Here is a 25,046-nt window from a genome sequence, read left to right as displayed (position 1 = left end):
TTATATTTAATCTCCAATCTGATCTACCAGTAATGGTAGAAACCCTCCTAATATTATGTATAACTATTTATTCCCAGTGTAATTATTCATTGATTCAATTCATTTAATGCAATTTAACAAATATTTAAACACTAAACTTACAAGAATAAATAAAGTAATTTGGGCCCTATTTTCATAGAGCTTACACTAAAGCTTATTGTTTACTTGTTCTTAACAGAACTTATTTTGGTGCTTTACAAGAAATAAAAGTTCAATGAATATTTGAAAAATAAATATATCAAATGAGAGTCCTTTACAAATTTTTGTATGTATAATTTCTGATTTAACTATCAATGACAAGGAAGAAAAAAAGATAAATCTATGAAACTAGCTTGTCATACGAATTTTATTTATGTTTTACCAATCTTAAATCTTCCAAATTTTGTTGAAATACTAATAAGTAATGAAAGGTTAATAAAATAGGTACTTGTCACTCCATTTTTCTATATGCTTAGCAAAACACTGTTGAAATCTTTGCTAATCTTGTTCCCAGAATGTGCTGTCCGCAACTGCCAAACTGCAAAATGTAACTTCCCTCCCTGTCCTCTCCAAGGAAAGTATATAAGCTCTGCTTAAGCTGTTCTCAAGGCTCTTTGCTCTATTCAAGTGAGCTCTGAGCCCCAGCATGCTGGACCCCCAATAAACCCTTTGCTGTTGCATGAGACAGTCTCTTGGTGGTCTCTTCCTCCAACGCTCGCCCGACCTTTATATTTGGAGATTCCACTGAGATCCGGCAGCAGCGGACGAAGGACCCCCAATGGGCTCCTCTTGAGGTAAGTAAGGCGCCTCTTTCTGGATTCTGGTTTCAGGTTTCAGGTTAGGGCTGGCAAACTGGCTGTCGGTGAAGAGCGTGAGCTCTCTCCGATGGTGGCTGACAGACGTGTCACAGAGCCACAGGCCACGTCCCTGGGGGACGCCCCAGAGGACTCGGGAAATCGAGGAACAGTAGTTTCCTCGACTCGGCAGTATTCTGCTTTGGATTCGGTTTGCCAGCCCATCAGGTTTTACCGGCTACTCAGTTCTGGTCTCTGTCTCAAATTTGTGTTGAATGTTTACTGTCTGTCTTTATCGTCTGTGTCGTGTGTCCTTGCTTTCACTGTTTGTGTATCTTTCATTATGAGACAGAGCACTTCAATGCCTCTGTCCCTGACCTTTGATCACTGGACCAAAGTCCACTTAAGGGCTCAAAATCTTTCTTTTTCGGTAAAACGCCAGACCTGGCAGACTCTCTATGCCTCAGAATGGCCCACTTTTGGAGTCGGATGGCCCCCAGAAGGATCTTTCTACTTCCCACTAATTCAAAAAGTCATAGATATTGTCTTTCAGCCAGGGCTACATAGCCATCCAGATCAACAGCTGTATATCTTAACTTGGCAGGACCTCTGCAAATCTCCTCCTCCATGGGTGAAGCCTTTCCTTGTCCCTGCCCCCACTCCTATTCCTTCCCCCACAATTCTATCTCTCAAACCCTCTGCTCCTCCTCCTCCTCAACCCTCTGTTCTCCCTGAGTCTCAAGATTTGACTCTACCGGACTCTCCTCCTCCTCCTTATCTCCTGCCCTCGTCCCCCAACCCCCAACACCCTCTAATTCCCCTGCTGCTGACTCAGCCTCTCCACCATTGGAGGAAGCTGAGCCGGCCCAGCGCCCTCCAGATGACTTCCCCACAGCACACACAGCCCCTCTTCCCCTGGAGGAAGCTAACCTGGCTAAAGGAACTCATCGGCAGAAAATGATTAAAAACCCTGAAGCCCCTGTGATACTCCCCCTCTGTCCTTACAGGCCAATGATAAATGATAACCATGGAGGAGAAATGCAAGCCTACCAGTATTGGCCTTTCTCCTCTTCAGACCTATATAACTGGAAAAATAACAATCCCCCTTTTTCTGAGGACCCCACCCGGCTCACAGGTCTGATTGAGTCATTGATGTTTTCACACCAGCCTACTTGGGATGACTGCCAACAACTCCTAGGCACTCTCTTCATGACAGAGGAACAAGAGAGAATCCTCCTGTAAGCTGGAAAAAATATCCTCAGATCAGATGGGCGACCGACACAACTTCCCAACATAATCGAAGCCGACTTCCCCTTGAACCGACCCAACTGGGACCCCAACACCTTTGAAGGTAGGGAGCATCTGTCCACTTATTGCTGGGCTCTAATAGTGGGTTTTCAAGCAGCCGCTAGGCGACCAACTAATTTGGCCAAGCTAAGAGAGATTATTCAAGGGCCTGATGAATCTCCCTCTATGTTTCTAGAGAGAATTATGGAGGCAAAGAGGAGATATACTCCTTTCGATCCTCAGGCAGAGGATCAAAAGGCATCTGTCATGATGGCCTTTATTGGGCAAGCTGCCCTGGATATTAAAAGAAAGTTACGACACTTAGATGGATTACAAGATATGACTTTGAGAGATTTAGTCAGAGAAGCCGAGAAGGTATACTATAAGAGAGAAACTGAGGAAGAGAAGGAACAAAGGAGGGAGAAAGAAAGGGAGCAAAGGGAGGATGAAAGAAGCAAAAGACAGACTAAGGCATTGACTAAGGTCCTGGTCACAACAACAAATAGGCCAGAAATTAAGAAACAGGGAGACAGGAAGGGATACCTGGGCCCACGCCAGAGGCCACCTCTGGCCTCAGATCAATGTGCCTACTGTAAAGAAAAAGGACACTAGGCCAAAGAGTGCCCTAGAAAGAGACAGCCACGCCAGCCAGCCATTCTGACTCTGGAGGATGACTAGGAAAGTCGGGGCTCGGATCCCCTCCCCAAGCTCAGGGTAACTTTTGAAGTGGAGGGGACCCCAGTAAACTTTGAGGTGGATACAGGGGCAATATACTTAGCCCTTAAGGCCCCATTGGGCCCTCTATCAAATAAAAGGTCTCTAGTTCAAGGGGCTAACGGCAGTAAATATTGGGCTTGGACAACTAAGAGGACCATGGACCTGGGGAAAGGAAAAGTCCATCACTCCTTCCTAATGATCCCAGAATGCCCGGCCCCATTGATGGGCAGAGATCTGCTCACCAAGCTCCAGGCCAAAATAACTTTTAACCCTAAAGGCCCCCAAATGAAATTTCTAAATCCTTCAGTAAAAACTCCTATAGTCATGGCTTTAACTATGTCAGTAAAAAATAAACATCAACTCTTTACACCCCCCAAGGCTGATCAAACAGGCAAGCTACCCCAGAAATGGATAATAGATTACCCAGATGCCTGGGCAGAAACTGCTGGGTTAGGCCTAGCCGTGAAACAACCTCTAATAACAGTGGAGTTAAAAACCTCAGCCTCCCTAATTAATGTCAAACAATATCCTCTGAGCAAAGAAGCTAAAGATGGGATAAGGCCCCATATTCAGAATTATCTGAACTTAGGGGTCCTAAGGCCCTGTCAATCGGCCTGGAACACTCCCCTGCTACCAGTAAAAAAGCCAGGAACCGGGGACTATCGCCCCATTCAAGACCTAAGAGAGATCAACAACAGAGTGTAGGACATTCACCCCACGGTACCTAATCGGTACAATCTGCTTATCACTCTGAACCCTGAACGAAAATGGTATACTGTTCTGGACTTAAAAGATGCTTTCTTTTGCTTGCCTCTGCATAAAGATAGTCAGTTGCTATTTGCTTTCGAGTGGGTAGACCCAGAAACCGGAATGTCTGGTCAACTAACTTGGACCAGACTCCCACAGAGGTTTAAAAACTCCCCTACTCTCTTTGATGAAGCCCTCCACAGAGATCTCAACAACTTCAGAACTACACACCCTGAAGTCACCCTGCTTCAATATGTGGATGACCTGCTACTGGCAGCCGACACCAAGGAAAACTGTGAGTCTGGGACTCAAGCACTATTATCCGAGCTTGCTCAACTCGGGTACAGAGCTTCTGCCAAAAAGGCCCAAGTTTGCCAGCAAGAAGTAATCTTCCTGGGCTATTTCCTTAGGGGCGGTAAACAATGGCTCACTGAGCCCAGAAAACAAACTGTTGTGCAGATACCACCCCCATCTAACAGGAGGGCGGATGAAGAGGCTAAATTGGCAGCCCTAAATGGAGTAACCATGTTAACACTTTCCACACTGGGGGAACATAAGTCAGGAGATTTAACTACGTCAGAGCACCCTGACAACTTAACATCTAAGGACACTGACACTGAACTCCTCGACTTCACTGAGCCCAGCCTGCAATTTCAGAAAGCCCTACACTACGTTAAAAATGTACATCAACTCACTCACCTTGGTTCAAAGAAACTGCAGGCATTCCTGAAAGATCAAGAACAGAGTTTTCCACTAACCGACTCACAGCAAAAGGAAATAGCTGAATGGGTAACAAAAGCCTTTCAGGTCTGTCAATTGGTTAATGCTTACCCTTCCAAGCTTCCTGCAGGAAAGCACCTACGAGGAACCAGACCAGGACAATTATAGGAAATGGACTTTACTGAAATTAAGCCAGCAAGGTATGGACTTAAATATCTCCTAGTCTTTGTAGATACATTTTCAGGATGGATTAAAGCCTTCCCCACAAAAAAGAAATGACACAAATGGTGGTCAAGAAGATCCTGGAAGATATTTTTCCAAGATATGGCCTGCCTAAGGTAATAGGGTTTGATAATGGACCGGCGGTATTCGTGGCCCATGTAAGTCAGGGGTTAACCAGGACCCTGGGGATTAATTGGAAGTTACATTGTGCTTATAGACCCCAGAGTTCAGGACAGGTAGAAAAAAATGAATAGAACCATTGAAGAGACCTTAACGAAATTAAGCTTAGAGACTGGCATAAAAGATTGGACTATGCTTCTGCCTTATGCACTGTTTCGTACAAAAAAATACTCCCTCTGTTTCTTTGTGTAACCTCACCCCTATGAAATTCTCTATGGTGCTCCTCCTCCAGTAAGGGACCTAACCCCAACTCTAAGACCTAATGATTCCTTTCACACCCCCTTGCTTGATAGACTTAAAGCTCTTAATAAAACCCAGCGATACCTATGAAAACAGCTGGCCACTGCCTATCAACCTGGGGACGAAAGGACTCCACACCGATATCAAGTGGGAAACTTCGTCTACATAAGACGATATCAGGTGTCATCCCTGGAACCCCGCTGGAAAGGACCATACCAGGTGCTACTTATAACACCTACAACGGTAAAGGTAGACGGAATCACTTCCTGGATCCATGCCTCTCATCTCAAGCCTACGCCCTGTCCAGACTCTGGCTGGAAACTGAAAAAGACTGGTAACCCTCTCAAATTGCATATTCACCGTGTGGATAGGGCTATAGACTCTCCCCTTGATCACTAGTAGTCCTAACCCTCATCAGACCGTTCAGCAACCATGGCTGATCACAAATCCTACTGGACAAGAAATATGGTCTATCTTGCACACAGCCCCCTTAGGGACCTGGTGGCCATCTCTCCACCCAGACATTTGTCAGTTGGCAATAGGTCTTTCCTATTGGGATATCCCTGATGAAGAGGATCCCACTAAAATTCCATTAAACCCCTACAACAGTATAATTCTATATACTTAAACATTATTTATGTTTTCATAAAATGGTCAACAGATGTACTTAATTATGTAATGATGCAGATGTTTCCCAGAGTGCTCTATCATGACACAGGTTCATTTGAAGATCAAATAGGGGGGCATATAACCCGGTTTCGCCGAGAACCTGTATCCCTCACTTTAGCCATCCTATTAGGAATAGGAGTTGCTGCAGGGGTGGGCACAGGAACCACTGCCCTGGTCCATGGGACACAACAAATGACCCAATTAGAAATAGCAATAGACCAAAACTTAAAGATATTAGAAACCACCATCACAGCTTTGCAGGAATCTTTAATCTCTCTCTCTGAAGTTGTTTTACAGAACACGCGAGGGTTGGACCTCCTCTTCATGAGAGAAGAGGGCCTTTGTGCTGCATTGAGGTAAGAATGTTGTTTTTATGCCGACCATACTGGAGTTGTAAAAAAAATCTATGAGTAAATTAAAAAGATGCCTTAAAGAGCGTCATCGAGAGAGAGAACCCAAAAAGAGTGGTATGAGTCTTGGTTCACACAGTCCCCCTGGTTAACCACGCTTTTATCAGCCCTGGCTGGTCCATTAATAATCCTCATATTATTGCTAACTATAGGACCTTGTTTGCTCAACCGAGTAGTTTCCTTTCTCCGAGCTCAAATTGGACAAGTTAAACTTATGGTAATCAGACAACAATATACCCCACTAGCAGACATAAAATGTGACACCCCCCCAATGATCACTTTTATGATTAAAAGTAGCCAAAAAAAGAAGTGGGGAATGAAAGGTTAATAAAATAGGTACTTGTCACTCCATTTTTCTATATGCTTAGCAAAACACTGTTGAAATCTTTGCTAATCTTGTTCCCAGAATGAGCTGTCCGCAACTGCCAAACTGCAAAATGTAACTTCCCTCCTTGCCCTCTCCAAGGAAAGTATATAAGCTCTGCTTAAGCTGTTCTCAAGGCTCTTTGCTCTATTCAAGTGAGCTCTGAGCCCCAGCATGCTGGACCCCCAATAAACCCTTTGCTGTTGCATGAGACAGTCTCTTGGTGGTCTCTTCCTCTGACGCTCGCCTGACCTTTACAGTAACTAATTTGCTTTTCTTTCTTTTTTTTTTTTTTTTTTTGGTGGTACTGGGGATCGAACCCATGGCCTTGTGCTTGTGAGTCAAGCACTCTGCCAACTGGACTATATCCCCAGCCCTTTAATTTGCTTTCAAGGCATTTTATCTAGTAACAAGATCTACACTGACCAATTAAAGTATTTACTTTATCAAATAATTTTCTTCCCAATTGTATATTCCACTCAGATAAAAGTGGTTCATTTCCATCTGCTTTATTATTAAAAGCTTCAGTTATCAGATATACTTAGTCAAGGAAAATATAGATAATTAGGGAAGAATATTAATCTTTTCCTGCCTCAGTAAGTTTATGCAAAAATAATAATAAATAAAAAGAATAGCTAAGAAGGAAACATCTGAATTGCTGAAGGATGGGCTGTCTTTTTTTTTTTTTTTTAGTTTTAGATATGATAAAGTCTATCACTATGGTCTCTCCTCCAGTCAGATGAAATTACAATGCAGATGTACAAAAATTGAGATTTATTTTTTAAGCCTATGCCCAGAAACTCTGGAAATCAACTAGAAAGTTATTAGATATATTTGATCAATGAAAATAGTTGGCAGCAAGATTTGGGACACTCATGTCCTATTTTTTCTCCTTATTCTACTGGACCTTCTGCAAAGGTATCATAAATAAAACATTTTTTAAAAACTTTGATAAAAAATTATATAAGCTGATGTGGATCCCACAAGATTAAGTAGAATCTATTGTTTATATTCAGGCTATAGAAAGTATAGCCTTGGTGAGGAAGAAATAAAAATTAAATGAACTAAGAAAAGCTTCATGAAACCTAATGTTACTAAAATACCAAGATCTAGTTTTGCTAGTGCATATTCATTCTCAACTTGGATTCTTACATAATTAATTTTTTTGAGGTTTATTAAAAAAAACCATAATGTGAAAAGTTAACCACTCTTCTAATCATTTTGTTTTCAAGTATGGAGATTTTTCTCATTGCCCTCAAGTTCTACTCTTTTCTTGTTTCTATTACTGATTTTCCTGCTTAGGTTCCATAAGATTAAAAAGTACAAACTGGAAATTATCAGGTGGTTTGGAGTCTGATCCATTCGGCAGTAACTGGAGATTAAGATGAAAGAGGCAAGATGCTTGGCATCTTGGTGGCATTTCAAAAAAACGTTTTATTGAAAATAGTCCTTGGAATTAAATCTTTTAGAAATGACTGCTATATCTAGAAATTTATATCAAAAAATAAAGGCGATATAAGCTGAGCCAAAAGCAAATGATTCTAAAAATGGTTTCTAATAAAAATAAAGAAGTATTAAATTCTCTTACCTGCTGAACTAAACTCTGCAAAAATATCTTTACTTGTTTGAGGTTTCCCCTCTGGATCAATGTCCATAATAGTACGCCACAATTCAGAGAATCGGGCTCGTTTTTCTTTGGGCATGTATATTCCATGCCACAGTGCTTTCAACATGTAGTCAATATAGATCAGAATTTGCCCAATTCTGGTATCATAATAAGCTGGAGGTAACTGGCAAGAAGAACTCTGATCATAATTAGCTTCTAAACTGATTGAAGGGATTTGATTTAAGCAATAAATTCCAACAGACAATTCCCTTATGATCTGATGGACTTCTCTGTAGTCTAATAGGGCCCTTGGGTCCATAGGAGTCAGTAAGATTGCTGTGGAGAAGCCCACGTTATTCATTTGACTCATAAGTCCACATGGTATGTCCAGTGGAGAGCGAACATCATCTTTGGCAGACAACCAGCTAACTAGTGCTGTAGTTAGTAACTCTTGTACTTCACTCCGGTCATATTTTTCAAAAAAAGCAGAAGCATTTCTCTGTACTGCTAAATTTTCCAGGTAAATTTCTTCATCTTGAACTTGATCAAATCTGGGTATTCCTTTTTTGGACAATCTTAACATTTCTAAGTAAATGTAGTGTGTCCTTTTTTGAAGTTTTCTGCAATGGATTAAAAGGAAAGAACAACAATAAAATTTACTAAGAGAATTAAGCTGGATTTTCCTAGAAAAATTTGTACCTTTTATCTTTTTAAGGTCGACTTTTTTTTCATGGTCAGCCATTACATTTTTTTTTCAATCTTAAATTAATTGCAGCTTTAGAGAGCTGCTAATGTGGGCATCACACTCGGAGAACTCAAGCTCAGCAAGACAGGAATCATTCTGCCCACTTCACCACATGCCTGAGGTTTCACACCTCTCAAAATCAGAGACCAGGTGTGTCCATACTCAAGGCCAAAACCTATGGTCACCACCAGGTCACCTCTGCCACGGACACTAAAAAAGGGCAAGGAAAGGGCAGACGCTTACTATGAAGTAACTGTTTTCTCCTCTAGGCAAGGGAAGCTGTGTCCGCCATGGTTCCCCGAGTATTCAGAGAAGCCGGAGCCGGTAGTTTCCTGGCGAGGCTTCTTGCTAGCTCTGGAGTTCACCCACAGGACCTCCGACCAGGAGGAGCAAGCTAGGGAAGCTCCAGAAAGACTCTGAGAGGAACTTCCTGGCACGGAAGGCCTGTTGGGTGTGGGGGTGTCTCCTCCCCGCTCTGGGGCTCTGCTGGCCCGCAGACACCGGGCTGGTGGCGCCAGGACTGGGGTGGAAGCCGTTGGTCCACAGGCCTTGGGAGAAGCCGGAAGCGCCCCAGGTGAGCTCGCGCGAGAACTGGGGCAACCGGTTGGAGAACTCTCGCGTGTATCCTGCCACACTGCCCACAGCCAGCCTGTGGTCATTTGTCACTGCTCAGATTGCACTGTGTTGAAGAACCACCTGACCTCTTTCTAGAATTCAGTCCAGGGCACTGTGCTACTGTTTCTGCTCACACACACACACACACACACACACACACACACACACACACACACCCCAGACCTCTTTCTAGAATTCAGTCCAGGGCACTGTGCTACTGTTTCTGCTAACACACACACACACACACACACACACACACACACACACACACACACCAGAGTGGCAGAGGCAAAAGCCCCAGGCTGTGAGAAGTTCCTAGTTAGAATCCCACCTTCATTATTTTTTCATTCAGTAAGCATTAATGGAACTTCAGTTATTGAACCAGGCACTCTGTTAGAAGCTGGAGACCCTAGAAAACAGGGCCAACAAACACAAAACCCCAGGATCTCTCAATTAAACAGATAATAGGTGCATTTGCCAATGTAGTTAATTTAAGATGCAATGACAGTACTTGAAAGAAAGTTCACTTATACCACTGAAATGGAAAAGGTTGCCTGAGAAGTTACTTTGAAATGGGCCTATAAGATGACAAAGAACTATGGAAGCATGAATTGAAGTAGCTTTTCAGGGACAGGGGACAGCGGGTGAAGAACAAGAAAAAGGTTGACATTTTTGTGAAACAGAGTAAAACCTTGTATAGTGAACAAGAGATATGGTCATAAAATGAGATTGCAGAGGTAGGTGAGGGACAGATCATGATTTTGAACTTATTCTAAAATACTGGGCTAAGGTGGTGGTACTGGATATGAAGGTGTCAACATTGTGAATGGATTTGAGAAATAATGAGGTAGTCTATTTGTAATATATTAAATAGTCCTTGAAAAAGTGGTGTCAAAGCCACCCTGGAACTTCTGTCAGGAGCCATAGGGTGTCAGGACAGGATTATGAACTCAGTTGTGGACACAATTCACCCCAAAGTACCTGAAAGAAAGAGATTAGTAAAATATGTCTTGCACCTGGGCTAAGAAACGGCAGTTGGGGTAAGGTGTATAAATTTGGGCAGGCTTATGGTGAATGTTGAAATCACCTAGGGAGAATGTACAGTTGAGAACCTGGGATAGAGACCTATGAAATTTAACATTTAAAGGTCAGGTAGAGAGGGTATGAATCAGCAAAGAAGAGAATCAAAGAATAACTGGGAAGGCAGGAGGAAAATCAAAATTGGTCACAGAGACCTAGAGAAATGTTTCAAGAATTAGGGAATGGCCAGCTTCATTGGATGTTGCTGCCAGATCAGGAGACATGAAAAATTGAAACTCTTTTCTGAATTTAGTAACATGGAGGTCTTTGATGACTGTTTGGGGCAGAATATCTTTTACACCAACCATGTCATTATTATAATGAATATTAATAAATATGTAATAGCTATTCCAAGAGAAGTGATGTCAAACATCACTATCTCCTTTTAAGATATTTGTGTTTGCACATAAGAAATATGAACCCTATATGTAAATTCTTCTTGTTAAAGGCTTTTTGTTCAGGTAACAAAATGGTTTGTTCTATGTTCCTCAAATCTTGGGAAAGATTTATTCCTTTGTATAAAGATTAATACAGAACTTCATCCCAATGTTCATAAGATTAAATTGCAAGAAGGCTATAAACCAGGACTCCTGTGGATTAAATGCATGAATGTACACACACACACACACACACACACACACACACACACACACACTGAAGCAGATAACCCAGAAATTCTTACAGAGGTTCTACTGATTACATTACTATAAATAGTTCATATAAAGCTCATAGAATGTTGCCTGGCACATAGCAGAATGTAACAATGTTTTCAGTTTGGGACTGTATTATTATAATGGTAATTATCATATTCAACTCTAGATTATGGGACTCACCTTGTAAGTTCATCTACTCCTGATACAAGCAATGTCAATTTTGTGCTTAGCACCATAGAGATTCTTGAACTTACCTGCTTTCAGATGGAGGGATGAAAGCTATGCAGGTAATATCTAAGACTGATTTGCCCATTGCATTTTCCAAGGGATATAGGCAGAGCATGTGAAAGCTTTTGACAGGCTTCTATTTGTCAATATCTTAAAATTTCATATTGTGATTAAAAAAAATCAAAAGAATGGCCAGATCCAGAAAGGATATCAGCACAATTAGAGGACCGTTTCCAGTGATGTTGGTGTGGTGATTGAGTAATGTGGGTGTATATTGAGTAATTGGTTGAGTAATGTGGGTGGATGTTGGGTTGGATTTAACAGATTAAAATGTGAAGACAGCAGGTGTGGATGGGAGGCAAGAGATGGCAGGTAGAAGCAAGGTACAGTGGCACACACCTATAATCCCCCCAGCTTGGGAGGTTAAGACAGAAGGATCACAAGTTTTGAGGCCAGCCTCAGCAACTTAGTGAGGCCCTAAGCAACTTAGCAAGACCCTCAAATAAAACTGGAAATGTAGCATATTGGGGATTGAACCCATGTGTCCCTGGGTTCAATCCCCAATACCAAGAAAAAGAAGTAGAGAAAGATGGAGGATCAGGATGTGCATTTAAATTAATAAATACATAGATTACAACATTAAAAATGATGACAGAAAGGATCTGAGAGAGTAAGAGGCTGAAGATATCAAAAAGAGCATAAAGTTTCCAAAATGCAAAAAGGGTGTTAGCTGTCCATTGCTGTAACAAAATTAATAAGATAAACAACTTTAGAGGAGAAAAAAATTTAGTTCTGCTCATGCTTTTAGAGGTTTTAGTACATGGTCACTTGGCCCTGTTGCCTTTTGATCTGTGGCAAGGCAGTACATCATGATGGGAAGCACATGGTAGAGGAAACTTGTTCCCCTCATGGCTGCTGGGAAGTTATAAGAAAGTGGAAGAGGCCAGGGTCATACTATCCCCTTCAAGGCCATGTCCCCAGTGACCTGACTTCCCTCCATTCAGTCTGACCTCCTAAAGGTTCCACGCTGCCATCAGCTATGGACCAAGATCTTTAACACATAAACCTTTGGGGGACATTTAATATCCAAACCATAACAACTAGAGATACAGAAAACAGGTAGAGACAAAGTCTTTTGATAGCTAGATGGACATTCCTTCTCACCCCCTGCAAAGAAGAGTGGTTTAGCTATAGGTAAGTTACACACACACACACACACACAATGTGAGGACACATGGAGGTAGCCAACTGTGACCCAAGGAGAGAGATCTCATAAGGAAGCAACCTGGCTGACACCTTGATATTCGACTTTCAGTCTCCAGAATATATATAAAGGAATTGAGATATATATATCTCAATTCCTTTTACTTAAACCAAGAAGTTCTAGTGCTAGAAAGAGGCAGTTCTTGAAAATGAGCTATCTAAAGAGATGTTATTATTCAAAAGAATTATTCTCTAGTGTGGATCTCATACAAATTGTTTAGCTTCTCAAAACCTTAGTTCTCTCATCTGTCAGGCTCCTATCTAAACCAAGATCCTTGACAATAACAATAGCAAACTGAGTTATTTCTAGAAGTAATTGCTGTGAAAAGTCCAGAAAACAAACTCAGTTTCTCTATATTCTCATACAACACTTCAGATACCAGTTGTGGGTTCGTTTTTCCTGCACCAATCAATTCTCCAACTCTCTGAATATCACCAGGGTGTTCTACAATATAATTCAATCCTGACCTCACCCAGAGTTAATGTCAGATGGATGCCACAAGTTAAGGACTCAAATCCAGAAGATTGCTACTACGTCTTCAGCACTTCTGACCAACCAGCTACAAACTGGGGCTTCTCACAACCCCCTTCTCCGTTTCAGTAATGTGCTAGAATAGCTTACAAAACTCAGTGAAACACTTTATTTACATTGCTGGTTTGTTATAAAGGATATAACTCAAGAACAGCCAGATGGAAGAGATGCATAGGGCAGGGCATTGAGTTGGCATCAGCGGGTGGGGGGAATCTCTGGTCGGTCTTGCCACCCTCTCAGTACTTCCAAACTGGAAAATCTTTTTTTTTTTTTTTTGCAGGGGGTACTAGGGATTGAACTCAGGGACACTTGACCACTGAGCCACATCCCCAGCCCTGTTTTTTTTTTTTTCCATTGTTAATCATTTTCTACTTTATTGAATTCAGTTCTTTATTTTCTTTCTTGTACTTTTTTTGAATTTAATTGATTTTATTTTTTTAAATACAAGACAGCAGAATGCATTACACATATAGAACACAATTTTTCATATCTTTGTATATAAAGTGTGTTCACATCAATTCATGTCTTTATACATATACTTTGTTTTTGTTGTTTTGCATTACAATTCTTATTACACATCTATTACAGCCTGAGCCATCACATCCAGCTTCAACAAATCTTTCAAGAGTATTTATAGAGCTTATTTCCAGTCTACCTCATCCCAGTCCAGAAGTTGGTAGGCAGGGATCAAAACGACTCTCTAATACGTGGTCTTTCTAGTGGCCAGCCTCATCCTGAGATTATGTAGGGAACCCCACCACAAGACATCTGAACACAAGTGTGATTAAAAGGGGCTCAGGGTAAGTAATAAGACACTACCATCGTTTGGAATTCTAAGAGTTTTAGGACCTTTGTGACAGGAAAAGTAAAAATTCACCCAAAAAACTTAAAATCACTACATTATACAATAATAAAGTAGAATATTTTATTTTTATAAAACTATCACTCAGAAAATATTGTTACATTGTGATTATGACATTATGATTTAATCTCCTTTTTTAAAAGAAAGGTTTTCTGAAGAAATGGTTTGGAGTCTATCACATTTATCAGACGCTTTTTCGTTATTTTTTTCCATTTTTGCAATTCTAGATCCAAACTGCATGGCCCGTTTTGGTAGAAGAGCTGAGGCTGTAAGACCAAGTTCTACAGCTGCAAGACGTAAAATTAATTTTTCACCAATTCCCCGGGGTAGAGTCAAGTTTGCCTTTTCCCAAATCGGTAGTGAATTTAGAAAGGAGACAACATTTTCATCCAGGAAAGGAAATCTAAAATAAATAGATAAACAATGAAATTGTATAAAAATAAAATCAATCTGTTAAAGATTATTCATAATTTTATGACTAATATTTAACCACATTAAAAAAGTATTTCATAATGTGACAATTTTAATACACGTTACCAAATAATGTCTCAAATAAATTAGATAAAGAAATAACTTCAAATTGTTTCACAAAGTTATCTTGGGTATGCCTTGAAAACAAGCATGATCTCAGTTAACTACTCATTCTCATCTGTGTTTGATCTTCACCATTTCTAAATAAACTGAATTTTAAGGATACAAAACCAACACAGAAGGTTTCCACAATTTTGGACTCAAAAAACACTGACTTATGGTATTCAAATTGTTTAATTACATTTAAACTGTTTAAATGATGACAAATTAGTATAACAGAACAAAATATTAGATTAAAAAAAAAAACTTTCTGTCTTTACACTTATTTCCCCACAAATTTTTGATTGCTTTTTAGTTGTTTCTAATATTTTAACATCCCTTTCTCCACTCCTACCAATTTCTCAAAATGCAGTACGAAGACACTAGTGTTCATATTTTATTATATTTTTTTTACCTACCTTTAGTAGAAAGATGGGAAAGCATACAGGCATTTTTTTTTAATGTAGGATATAAGAATGAACTAACTTCAAAAATAAATATACAGACTAATCAAACAGATTACTATTACTATGTATTTAAAGATACATAATTATTTAGCTCTAACCACTATAATTTGTATTTGTTATAATTCTGTTTTAGCTGTTTTAAATACTTTTCATTTATACTCTTATATTAATGCAACATGATACTTTTATACTGGGCCATAAGAATTAACTACTCTTATCAGATGAAACAGTAGACTACTTAAACAGAATTCTACTCTTTAGAAAGTACTTGGTCTCTGAAGGTTTTAAGTAATCTGCAATGTGACTAAACTGGCTTTTTTAAAACAATCATAGAACCATAGAGGGAAATCTAGTACTGGGACCACCATGGAAACACTGAACACTCAAATATATAGGGATACAAGCAGATCCATCCAGAGAGACAAAGCCAGATTCTCTATCATTGGAGAAAAAAGTCTGGGGGCAGGAGCTTGTACTTTATACAGGCTTTGTTTAAAACAAAACAAACCTCTTTAAATACCTTCTCTTGGTCTTACACTATCTGTTTTACTTTTAGTCTCTTTATCAGTCTTAAAAGTAACCAAATCACTTGGAACTTTATTGAAAAGACATTTCTTGGAGATAGAGTTCTGGAAAACAACTGCTCCCTGGCCCCTCCCAGCTTTGCTCATGACTATGTGTAACAATGAAGCCAAGACATTACTGCTGTTCCCTCATTCATAGAACAATCTCCATATACGAACAATCTCCATATAAACTTTAAAAGTCTCCTTTTATAGTCTACTGTTTTTACCCAAATACCTTATAATGCTCAACTAATGAGAAATACCTTGCTTCTTTTCCATGATCAGCAATAACTCTGTCATCACGACCAAGGTTTCTAGAAGAAATTCGATCCAGTTCCATTGCTATTTCCTCATTCAACCCTTCTAGTCCAAGTGTCTGAAAACGGACACGATGACGAGAGTAACCTGCAAGTTGCTCATCTGCACCAATTCCAGTGAGAATAATCTATAGAAGTTTAAAGAACTCCATATGAAAATATGGCCTACTGTACAATACAATAAAATAAAAGCTTAAAAATTATAGCGATAAAGATAACATTTTTAGAGAAAATTTAAAGTCAGAAAATAGTAAGATATGCTCAATTATTAAGAAGTCATTGGGGCTGGGGATGTGGCTCAAGCGGTAGCGCATTCGCCTGGCATGCGTGCGGCCCTGGTTCGATCCTCAGCGCCACGTACAAACAGAGATGTTGTGTCCGCCGAAAAAAAAAAAAAAAACTAAAATAAATAAATAAGTAAATTCTCTCTCTCTCTCTCTCCCTCCTCTCTCTTAAAAAAAAAAAAAGAGTTACATAGGTCTCTACTACTGAAGAAATTAACCTTTGAAAAAAAAAAAAAGAAGTCATATCCACTATATTGTAGTTTAAATACAATTAAAACATGCTATATTCTTGCAACATTAAATGCCCAAAAGCTTTCAGGGTCAAAATTAGGCTCAAAAATTCTTAAAAGCAGAAATAATGAACCATACCTTTGCATTACTCTGATATGATTTTATTTCATCCTGGATCACTAAGCAACCAGTTCCTCTAGAAGCAAACCAGACTGCACAGCCAATGCTATCATCCAAAACTGTATCCAAAGGTTGAATTAAGTGGCATATTTGAGTTCTTCTCAGTTTTTGGAGTTCTTCTAGAGTAACATTAATTTCAACGAAATTCCAAATTCGAGAAGGATTAACAGCTTGCAGTTCCTTCAGTCCTGCTCTTCCTGTGACTCTATCTGGTACATTATCATCATCAGGACTATTAACAGCAACATTCTTAGAGAATTCTTCAGAAAGTATTTCACAGTAATTTTTCTGTTTGCTTCTTTTTTTATTAAAGCTAGTTGGTGAGATCTTATCTTTACTCATGAAAGCTACATTAAGAAGATCAATTGGTTCATCTAAAGGAATATGACGATCAGCAAGGGTTGCAATCACCATGGAATCGATGCCTCCAGAAAACAGGATTGCAACATTTGCTTTCCTATTACAAAGTTTTGAAACTTCATTTGGTATCAGGTTTTCATCCCTACGTAAATACAAGACACGTCTCTTGACTGCAAGACTCAGGACATCAATGAACTGCTGAACTACTTTTTTCGTGTATCCATCTGTAAGAAAGACCTGAAGTGTCTCTCTTGTAGGTGGAATGTTGGAAGTGTTTCTGCATTGAGTTTCTAATGTAGCTTGTGGCAATATCATATTTAAAGGAACAATAGGTTTTTTAAGATACAGTTTGGCTTCATTTGCTATTACTGACACAAATGTTGGTAAGTCTGCTGAAATTTGACTCAGTCTATTAACACATTCATCAATAACATTCTCCTTAGAAACAGATTTCCAAGGATATAATTTTAAAATTACACATCTAGAAATGGCAGTAGATTTGAGATCAATTCTAAAAATTCCAGATGCTGGAACTTCTTGCCACTGATTTGCTACTGTAGATTTTTGGGAGCCCACTGAAGAGAGGCAGAAACTCTTGCCCAAATTACTAAAATGCCAAAGCAAGCTACGACGACCAAAAAAATCCCTACCAAACCATAGGTAATGAGTAGATGCTTGATAATATATGAAAGACCAAGGACCTCGGACTTCTGAGAAGAGTGATAAAATATCAGACTCATCCATACAAGAAGAAAGATAATTAAACATAATCTGAGTATCATTCTCTTCAGCTTCAAACTTTATCCCACTGAAGACTTCTCCATTCCATAGGAACACATTACCTCTTTCATCTTCTACAGGCTGGGCAGTCAAAACACCTCTCAAATGAAGGACATGACCAGAAAATAAACACTGGTAGTTAACATCAGACTTTAGAACCTGTTTACCACTATTGGGTCCCCGTCGCTGAAGACTGTACAGTAAATCTTCTTCTAAATTTTTACTGAAATGTTCAGCAGAAAAGCTTACAGAACAACAGATGCCACACATTGTTATGAAATCAACGTGACTATTTCTTGATTTTAGTTTTCTCTGAATTTTCTATGTCTTGGTATTCTTTTTTCAGTTCATCCAAGATATCTGTGGAAGGGAGAAAGAAAAAAATATTAAGTAAAATTCTTGAACTTTTACTTAGTAATTCATAAGCCAACACAGCTACTTACCAAGCTCAAACTAAACAAGTACACATACTGTGTGAGGGCCAATAATAATTTATAATGGGTTACTAACAAAGCATGTTGATCTTCCAGAGAAATAGTGTGCAATAAGTGCTTATTTTAGTTCAGGCATCTGGCTAAGCACTTTTACATACAATCTTATTTTAAACCCCATGAGACCTTAGAGGATCAAAGTATTTCTCCAAAAGTCACTGTTAGGTCGATGGAGGTGGCTGAGGAACAAAGCACCAAGCAACCTGGGGGCAAAAGAACCACCAATCAGGTGCTGACCCAACCACCTGTCAATCAGCGGGGTCTCCTGGCCAATCCTGGTAGGACAAGGGACTCTAAAAATCCCCTTTTCCTGTCCCAAACCCTCCCTTCCTGCCCTAATCCCAATAAAAATTCCAGTCCAGTTGAGCCGTCCACGTCCACTTTTCCTCAGACCCACCCTGTTGGTCTGAGGGTCTCGCCTAGGAGCAAAATCTCAATAAAGCCTTGATCAGCAGCCTTTTTAAATCTGCCTCCTTTTGGTCCCCGCTGCCTAACCTCCAGTAACAAAGGGAGAAAATGGTATAATGGTTTTTCCTACATAGATCTGTCAAATTCTTAAGTGCATGTTAATAACTACTGCTTTCCAACACATCTAATGGGTTTTTTTGTTACTATATTTGGAAAGATAATTTGAAACAAATCACTATCAACCTTTAGACATATATCTAAACATTTGTATATAATTTAATTGAGGCATCATTATGAATTTTCATAGAAAACCTACAAAAGATTTTCTGTGCCTTTCCACACAAAACACTAAAACAAACAAACAAACAAAGGAAAAACCCTCAACAACTTACTTTTGTTTTCAGAAAGCATTTCTGTTCGGTCTGCAAGAAAGAATATGTTGCTGTTCTGTTGTTGCCTATATACTTTCTGCAAAACATAATTTAGGCTAACATTAAGATTTGGTCTAAAAAAAGTAGATGTGAAAACTCTAGATGCTGTTATAACTTATTCTTGAATTTCAAGAATAAAATGTTAAGACTAATATTTAAGCAAAAACAAATGAACAAATAAAGGTATTCGATCACATAGTATCGTTGATACTATGTATACTGAAGTAAAATTTTTTCCCTCTGTATATATAATACCATTTTCTTTAAACAAAAAAGCTGCCTACCAAACTACACATTTATTATTTACTTTATCAGAAAGTACTGAGAACACTTTTTTTTTTATCAATAAGTGTTCTTTTACAATATCATATGGTAAAACATACTATAGTTTATTTGCTTAGTCCGCTAATAAAGTATTCTCAGCTCTTCACTAGTTTATGCTATAACTAAATTCTTGTATGCTTCCATTGTTGCCTTAAGTATTAATTACGACAAATAGAACTGCTGGCTTTGCTACATCCCATCAATTTTTCCTCCAGAAAGCTTGCATTAATTTGACATAACCTCTAATATCATACAAGAGACTAAAATGAGTTTTCATAGTGTAATTACACATGGAGCAGTAACTTGGTTATTAATGAATATGTTGATGGAAATGGTATTAAATAACCATATTGAATATTTAGAAGATTTGTCTAAAAATTTTTTGGGGGAAGGAGAAGCAATTTATCCTTTTTTGTTCAACAGTTATCCAAAATCAATTAAAGGAATAGTATCCCCTCTTCTCAACAAATTTAAAGATAATTTGCTTCAAAAGAAAACACCAATTCAGGTACAAAATAGTATCAATGGTGATTATAGCTCCAAGATACCAAAGTACAATTAGTGACATTTGTTCCAATGATAATGTGAATGATAATATGATAGGGGAAAACATATAAAACATATTCAACTATAAAATCTATTTATATGCACATTAAAAAAAAACTCAAACTAGGAATAAGTTTACAATTTAAAAAGATGCTGATACAATTCTTTTATTTTTTCTTGTTACTGGGGATTGAACCCAGAGGTGCCTTACCACTGAGCCACATCCCCAGCTCTTTCTATTTTGAATCAGGGTTGCACTACATTGCTTAGGCCCTTGCTTAGTTGTTGATGCTGGCCTGGAACTTGTGGTCCTCCTGCCTCAGCCTCCCAAGTTGCTGGGATTATAGGCATGTGCCACCGTACCCAGCCAGATACAACTCTTATGTATAATTCTTATAACTTTATTATATAGTTAACACATATACAAATAATCAACACCCCCCTATTCAGAATTACTGTAATAACTCACCCTGTTCTTCTTCAGGTTAGAAAGTTCATCCACAACAATTTTTTGTTCTTTAATCTATTGAAATAAAGAAAAACTCCTTAAATCAGAGGTTTTCAAAGTATGCTCAATAAAGAACTTGAAGTGACTCTTTTAAAACTAGAAAGATGAGCTAGGATAAGGAGATATCACATACTAATTGTCCAAATGGGCAGTCTGTAAATATATAGGTTTTTTCCAACAGCAGTCTATGAGGGGAGACAGGAAAGAGAGGAGGAAAGAGTGGTTTTATCTGTCAAGAGTTAGGCAACCCAATGAGTTCAGACAGAGAAGTTGGTTTTAGCAAGCCGCATTCATGCCAAGGGTCAGTTTACTAAACACAGTTTATACCTTTTATTAAAAATAGACAACATGCACCAAAAGTAATACCAATTTTTTGATTAACTTTTAAAAGTTATGTGTTAGCTTAAAAAATGGATTAAGAGGTGGGCTACTTTTTCTAATTGCTAGTGCTTTTTATGACTTATGTTAGCACAAAAAGACTGGACTGGACGCAAACTTCATAGATCATTTCAGCCTTTTGTTCAGGATTGGATTATACCCACGGGAATGGACCCATTTTCCTAGTGGAAAATGAGCCACTGGCCAAAGGAGGGGTTATACTCCTTAACTTATGTAAGTTATACTGAGAGGTGATTTAATGAGTGTGTCAGTCTGGGCACTCAGAAATTTGGATTTTTGGGTTGGGGGGTCAGTGACCAGTGCCTGGAGAGGATTTACCTTGGAAGAGATTAGTGTTTCTTAGAGACTGTCATTCTAGGTTTTATGAAACACTTTCTCCCCACCAGTGGCCAGCATCCGAAAAGGATTTATCTAAAAGAGATGAAAGCTATCAATGTATGGCTTTTTCTTTCCTTTTCCCAGGCTACACTATCTTGGGATTTTTCATTTTCCATATTTAACAACTTATGTACTAAATGATACATTCAGACATTTAGATCTACCAAATAGTACTAAATGCCCAAATAGTACTATCTGGGGCAGTATAATGTTATCACTTTTGTGATTGTATCATTTCCCTTCGAATATTAGACTAAGCACAGTGTTGGCACTGTTGAACTAGACTATACCTTTTAATCAACAGAAGACAGCTCAAGTAAAAACAATTTTTTAAAACTCTTTTCAGTAACTACATCAGTAGTAAATGTATGGTAACAGTCAGTCTGGGCTATGTTTTGAAAATTCATCCCTACCACTATGAATGTGCACCTGTTTCCACAATTGACACAGGTGTACAGTATGGGACTAAACTAGATTAGATTCCCAGGCAAAATCTGTACGATCTCCTCCAGAATTTAGTTTGTTTGTACAGTACTTTCCCATTTATTTTAGGAATGGCAAGTATAGTTTTTATGTCAAAGAAGAATACTGATATAGGGAGATAAAAGACACTTGATCGAGATGTCACTGGTAGTTTGGGGCAGAACCAAGTAGAATCGAGGACACTTTATACGTGAGAGGCTATACCTATTCTTCTTCATGGAGGTTTGAAGATTTTGTCTATTTATGGCAGTTAAAATTAATGCTATGTTGACTTCCTCGTCCCCTTTTTCTCAGGAGAGAAGTGACAATCGGGCGCATGTTATAATCTAGGTAAGAAAAAGCAACAACTGACAGAGGAGGTGGGACCTTAGTAAGCCTTTGCTGGGGTCCCGACAGGAGACGAAGGTGGCTGCTCGGTGGCGTTAAGAGTGTACTAAGCACTGAGTGAAAGGGGCATGTTTGAAATGAGCTTCAGAGGCAGAACATATAGGTCTTCGTGATGGACATTAAGGATGACTCCCAGTTTGCTGGCACGGATAACTGCATGGAGAATATTCGTGAACCAACAGATTTGAGGTTTGGCTGGTTTAAAATGAGCAAGGGGGCAAAAATCAACCAAAATCTCCGCCCCAATGTGACCGTCACCTGGGTCTAGTCTCGAGGCAAGTTTCAAGGTCTCGCTTAAGTTAACGCAACTATTTCAGAAAAGGATTCAACTGCAGCTGTCAAGCGCTACCAATGAGAAAAACAAAGCAGAGCGGCAGAGCTGAGGTGGAGCCAAGTCCCCAGGTTGCTCGCGGCGGCAGACCATCTCTGGGGCCCAGTAACGCCAGGTCCTGGGCCCCGAAGTTTCTCGTTGCATCTCACGCTCACCTTGTTGCTAAGCTCCTCCTTATGTGCGGTCGAGTTATCGGTGGAGACCGACACAGCGCTATCGTCTGACCGCGTCCCACGGATGGGCATCTCCACGCCGCGCAGCATGTGCAGAATGCACACTTGAAGCGACAGCGGCCTTTAGTCCCATACACGGCGCGTGCGCGCTCTCAGAGGCTCCACCCCCCCATCTCCCTTCTGAATCCTACCAATGTCATTTGCACTCTCACTTGGACGCACGCGCAGACCAGGTCTGGCCCAAAAGTATCTATGCGCATGCGCGTAGCTACTTAGCGTGCAAAAGCGTAGAACCTGGTTGCGGAGCCTACGAGGTTCCCGAGTCGTCCCCTAGTGGATTGGAGGTAGAAGCGCTTTTGCGATCTCTTCACTCCTTCACATCCAAGGTTATATGCGCCTCCCAGTGGTAAATACAAAGAATAGTAGCTCAGTAGAAATACAGTTAGTGTTTATCATCTAGGCAAAGATATGAAGCTAAGGTAAAGATTAAAGACATACAGTGCTGGAACAAAACTGTACTGACCAGATATGTTTTTGTCGACTTGTGGTTAGGGTTGCCAAATTAAGACATAGTTTTGTATGAATTTCAGATGAATGAATAGTTTTTTTAAAGTGTATATCCCATGCAGTATTTGCAATATCTCATCCTCTGAGGAAAAAAAAGACTAAAATTTGGAAATAGGCTAAAGAGATTATTGGGTGTTCCTTCAGCAATCTTCTGGGCTTGACTTTCTATTGACAGTAAATCAGCCCAACTCAGACAGGGATTAACCATAGAGGAAGAGGGCAAAGGAAAGAGATTAACTTGTAGATTTTTGTCTGGTTGAAGTACAAATAATTTGTTTTGTGGACCAGATAACACCACAGGATGTGACTTACTAACATTTCTTTACTAACATACTGCCTAGTTGTAAATGCTCCTTGAATTGGTTTAACATTTTATTGGATCTTTTATTAATAAGTTTAATAAAATTTTGCCCTGTGCTAACTTCATATTTTCATGGGAAACATGATTTTTAAAAACTATTCTCTAATATTGAAAATATCAAATTTCTGTGGAGATAGTCAAGTGGACTCGTGATGAAGCCAGACTGTATGACTTAAAGAAATGCACTCCAGGGGGTAAGCCCAAGGTATATCTTTTATTGGCTTTTGGAGTAAATCCTAAAGATTATAAAATTCATACTTTTTATTTTTACTTTTTATTGATTGTTTTACCTTTTTCTTTTTTGTTTCTTTTTTCTTTTTCTTTTTTTCTTTTTTACATTTCTAATAAATTATTCCACAGAGGCAGTGGCAATGATTGGAATTTTAGATTATGGTTTAACCATTTGGTGATATTTGTTGGATGACAGACATCTAGTCTCTTTTAGAAGAGAGATGCCAGTGAACCCAGTTTGTTAGTTTTTTTGTCTTTTGTGATTTCAAATTAATTTTGTACCCAGTAAGAAGGAGAATAGCTATGTAAGATTTGAACTGGTGAAGTTTTGTTTCTGTGTTTTTCTTGCAATCTGAGATTGAGGTTGTAAAACTGAAGCAATAAGCTCTGTATGTGTCTCTGTATTTATACTTTTAACAGGCTTTATATTTCACTGTGTTAGAGGGTATTAATAAATCTACTATAATGTCCCTTAATTTAAAAAGTCTTTGGTTTATAGAGCTTATAAGCAGTACTTTAAATGTGCTAGACTTTTAGAAAAAAATTTCTTCTTATAAAACTGCTAGCTCAGATGGGAGAATCAGCAGAACCTGTAGGATTTTATTTGGAATTGACATTCTCTATTGTAATTTTGTTTGTTTATTTTTAAATTTTCTTTTTTGTTTTCACTGGAAAGGAAAGATGATGCTCAGTTTTAAACGTTAAAAGTGTACAAGTTGCTTTGTTACAATAAAACTAAATGTGTACACAAAAAAAAAACTGCTAGCTCAGAAACATTTTAAGAATCACATTTATGTAATTAAAGTGAATCTTTGGAAAAATGAAATTGAATCAATAAATTTGATTTAATAAAGAAAAGCAATTATATATCTTTTCTCTGATGTATCAATGTTAAGTAAAATACATGTACATGTTTTATACTTTATAACATTTAGATTTGTTTTCTCATAAAAAGATACACTACTGAAATTTACTAAATTTATTTTATTGATTAAACAAGTTTGTATTACTGCTTCATAATGTTTAAATTTATGAAAAAAATGAGCATTCAGATAAACTTTTTATATCAATAATAATTATATTTAGTACTGCATAAATTTAAACATAAATGCATAACTTAAAACCTTGAGGTAATATTGAATTAAGTCAATGATTAAGTGTTAGAAAACTAGTTTACTTATAAAGTTGATTATGGAAACATTTATGAAAATAATTTTAAGTTTATAAAACTTTATTTTTGTTTTTATATGTCTTAGAATAGCTATCCTTTTGGGTCATGTTAATGAACATGTTCATTTCTGTCACCTTCAGAAGGTGTGAA

At 38.6% G+C, this 25,046-nt stretch overlaps 4 protein-coding genes across 5 annotated transcripts in view; 1 reads left to right on the top strand and 3 right to left on the bottom strand.

Annotated features, from left to right (window-relative positions):
- The window catches only part of Ankar (ankyrin and armadillo repeat containing), a 73,909-nt gene extending 64,642 nt beyond the window's left edge, over positions 1–9,267 (bottom strand). The window contains exons 1-2 of the mRNA XM_021725761.3: positions 8,963–9,267; positions 7,957–8,594 (exon numbers count right to left, since the gene is read on the bottom strand). Of these exons, the coding sequence (XP_021581436.1) occupies positions 7,957–8,557 (601 nt within the window). The 5' untranslated portion in view covers positions 8,558–8,594; positions 8,963–9,267. The remainder of the gene's footprint in view (positions 1–7,956; positions 8,595–8,962) is intronic.
- On the top strand, positions 414–10,948 carry LOC144365586 (uncharacterized). The gene is given in 2 exon segments (XM_078017721.1): positions 414–5,950; positions 8,989–10,948. A coding segment is annotated over 1 exon segment (2,682 nt). The 5' UTR covers positions 414–1,769; the 3' UTR covers positions 4,452–5,950; positions 8,989–10,948.
- A 3,042-nt stretch (positions 10,949–13,990) lies between these two features.
- Asnsd1 (asparagine synthetase domain containing 1) lies at positions 13,991–17,977 on the bottom strand. Of its 2 annotated transcripts, none has more exons than XM_040294583.2 (3): positions 16,526–17,977; positions 15,819–16,000; positions 13,991–14,355 (listed from the first exon to the last, which is right to left on the bottom strand). In XM_040294583.2, the coding sequence occupies exons 1-3, from the start codon at positions 17,975–17,977 to the stop codon at positions 14,076–14,078; spliced, it is 1,914 nt and encodes a 637-aa protein (XP_040150517.2). In that variant the 3' UTR covers positions 13,991–14,075. The 2 variants fall into 2 exon arrangements, with proteins under 2 accessions (XP_040150517.2, XP_040150518.1); XM_040294584.2 differs by having other exon boundaries at positions 17,770–17,914.
- On the bottom strand, positions 17,880–22,755 carry Asdurf (ASNSD1 upstream open reading frame). Its single transcript, XM_013358214.4, has 4 exons — positions 22,549–22,755; positions 20,377–20,430; positions 18,999–19,074; positions 17,880–18,067 (listed from the first exon to the last, which is right to left on the bottom strand). The coding sequence occupies exons 1-4, from the start codon at positions 22,654–22,656 to the stop codon at positions 17,997–17,999; spliced, it is 309 nt and encodes a 102-aa protein (XP_013213668.2). The 5' UTR covers positions 22,657–22,755; the 3' UTR covers positions 17,880–17,996.
- Between the last annotated feature and the right edge of the window lie 2,291 nt (positions 22,756–25,046).

Source organism: Ictidomys tridecemlineatus, chromosome 7, assembly GCF_052094955.1.
Source record: "Ictidomys tridecemlineatus isolate mIctTri1 chromosome 7, mIctTri1.hap1, whole genome shotgun sequence".
Lineage (NCBI taxonomy): Eukaryota > Metazoa > Chordata > Mammalia > Rodentia > Sciuridae > Ictidomys > Ictidomys tridecemlineatus.
The sequence above is the reverse complement of the archived record's forward strand: the minus strand, read 5'-3'. Positions and strand labels throughout refer to the sequence as shown.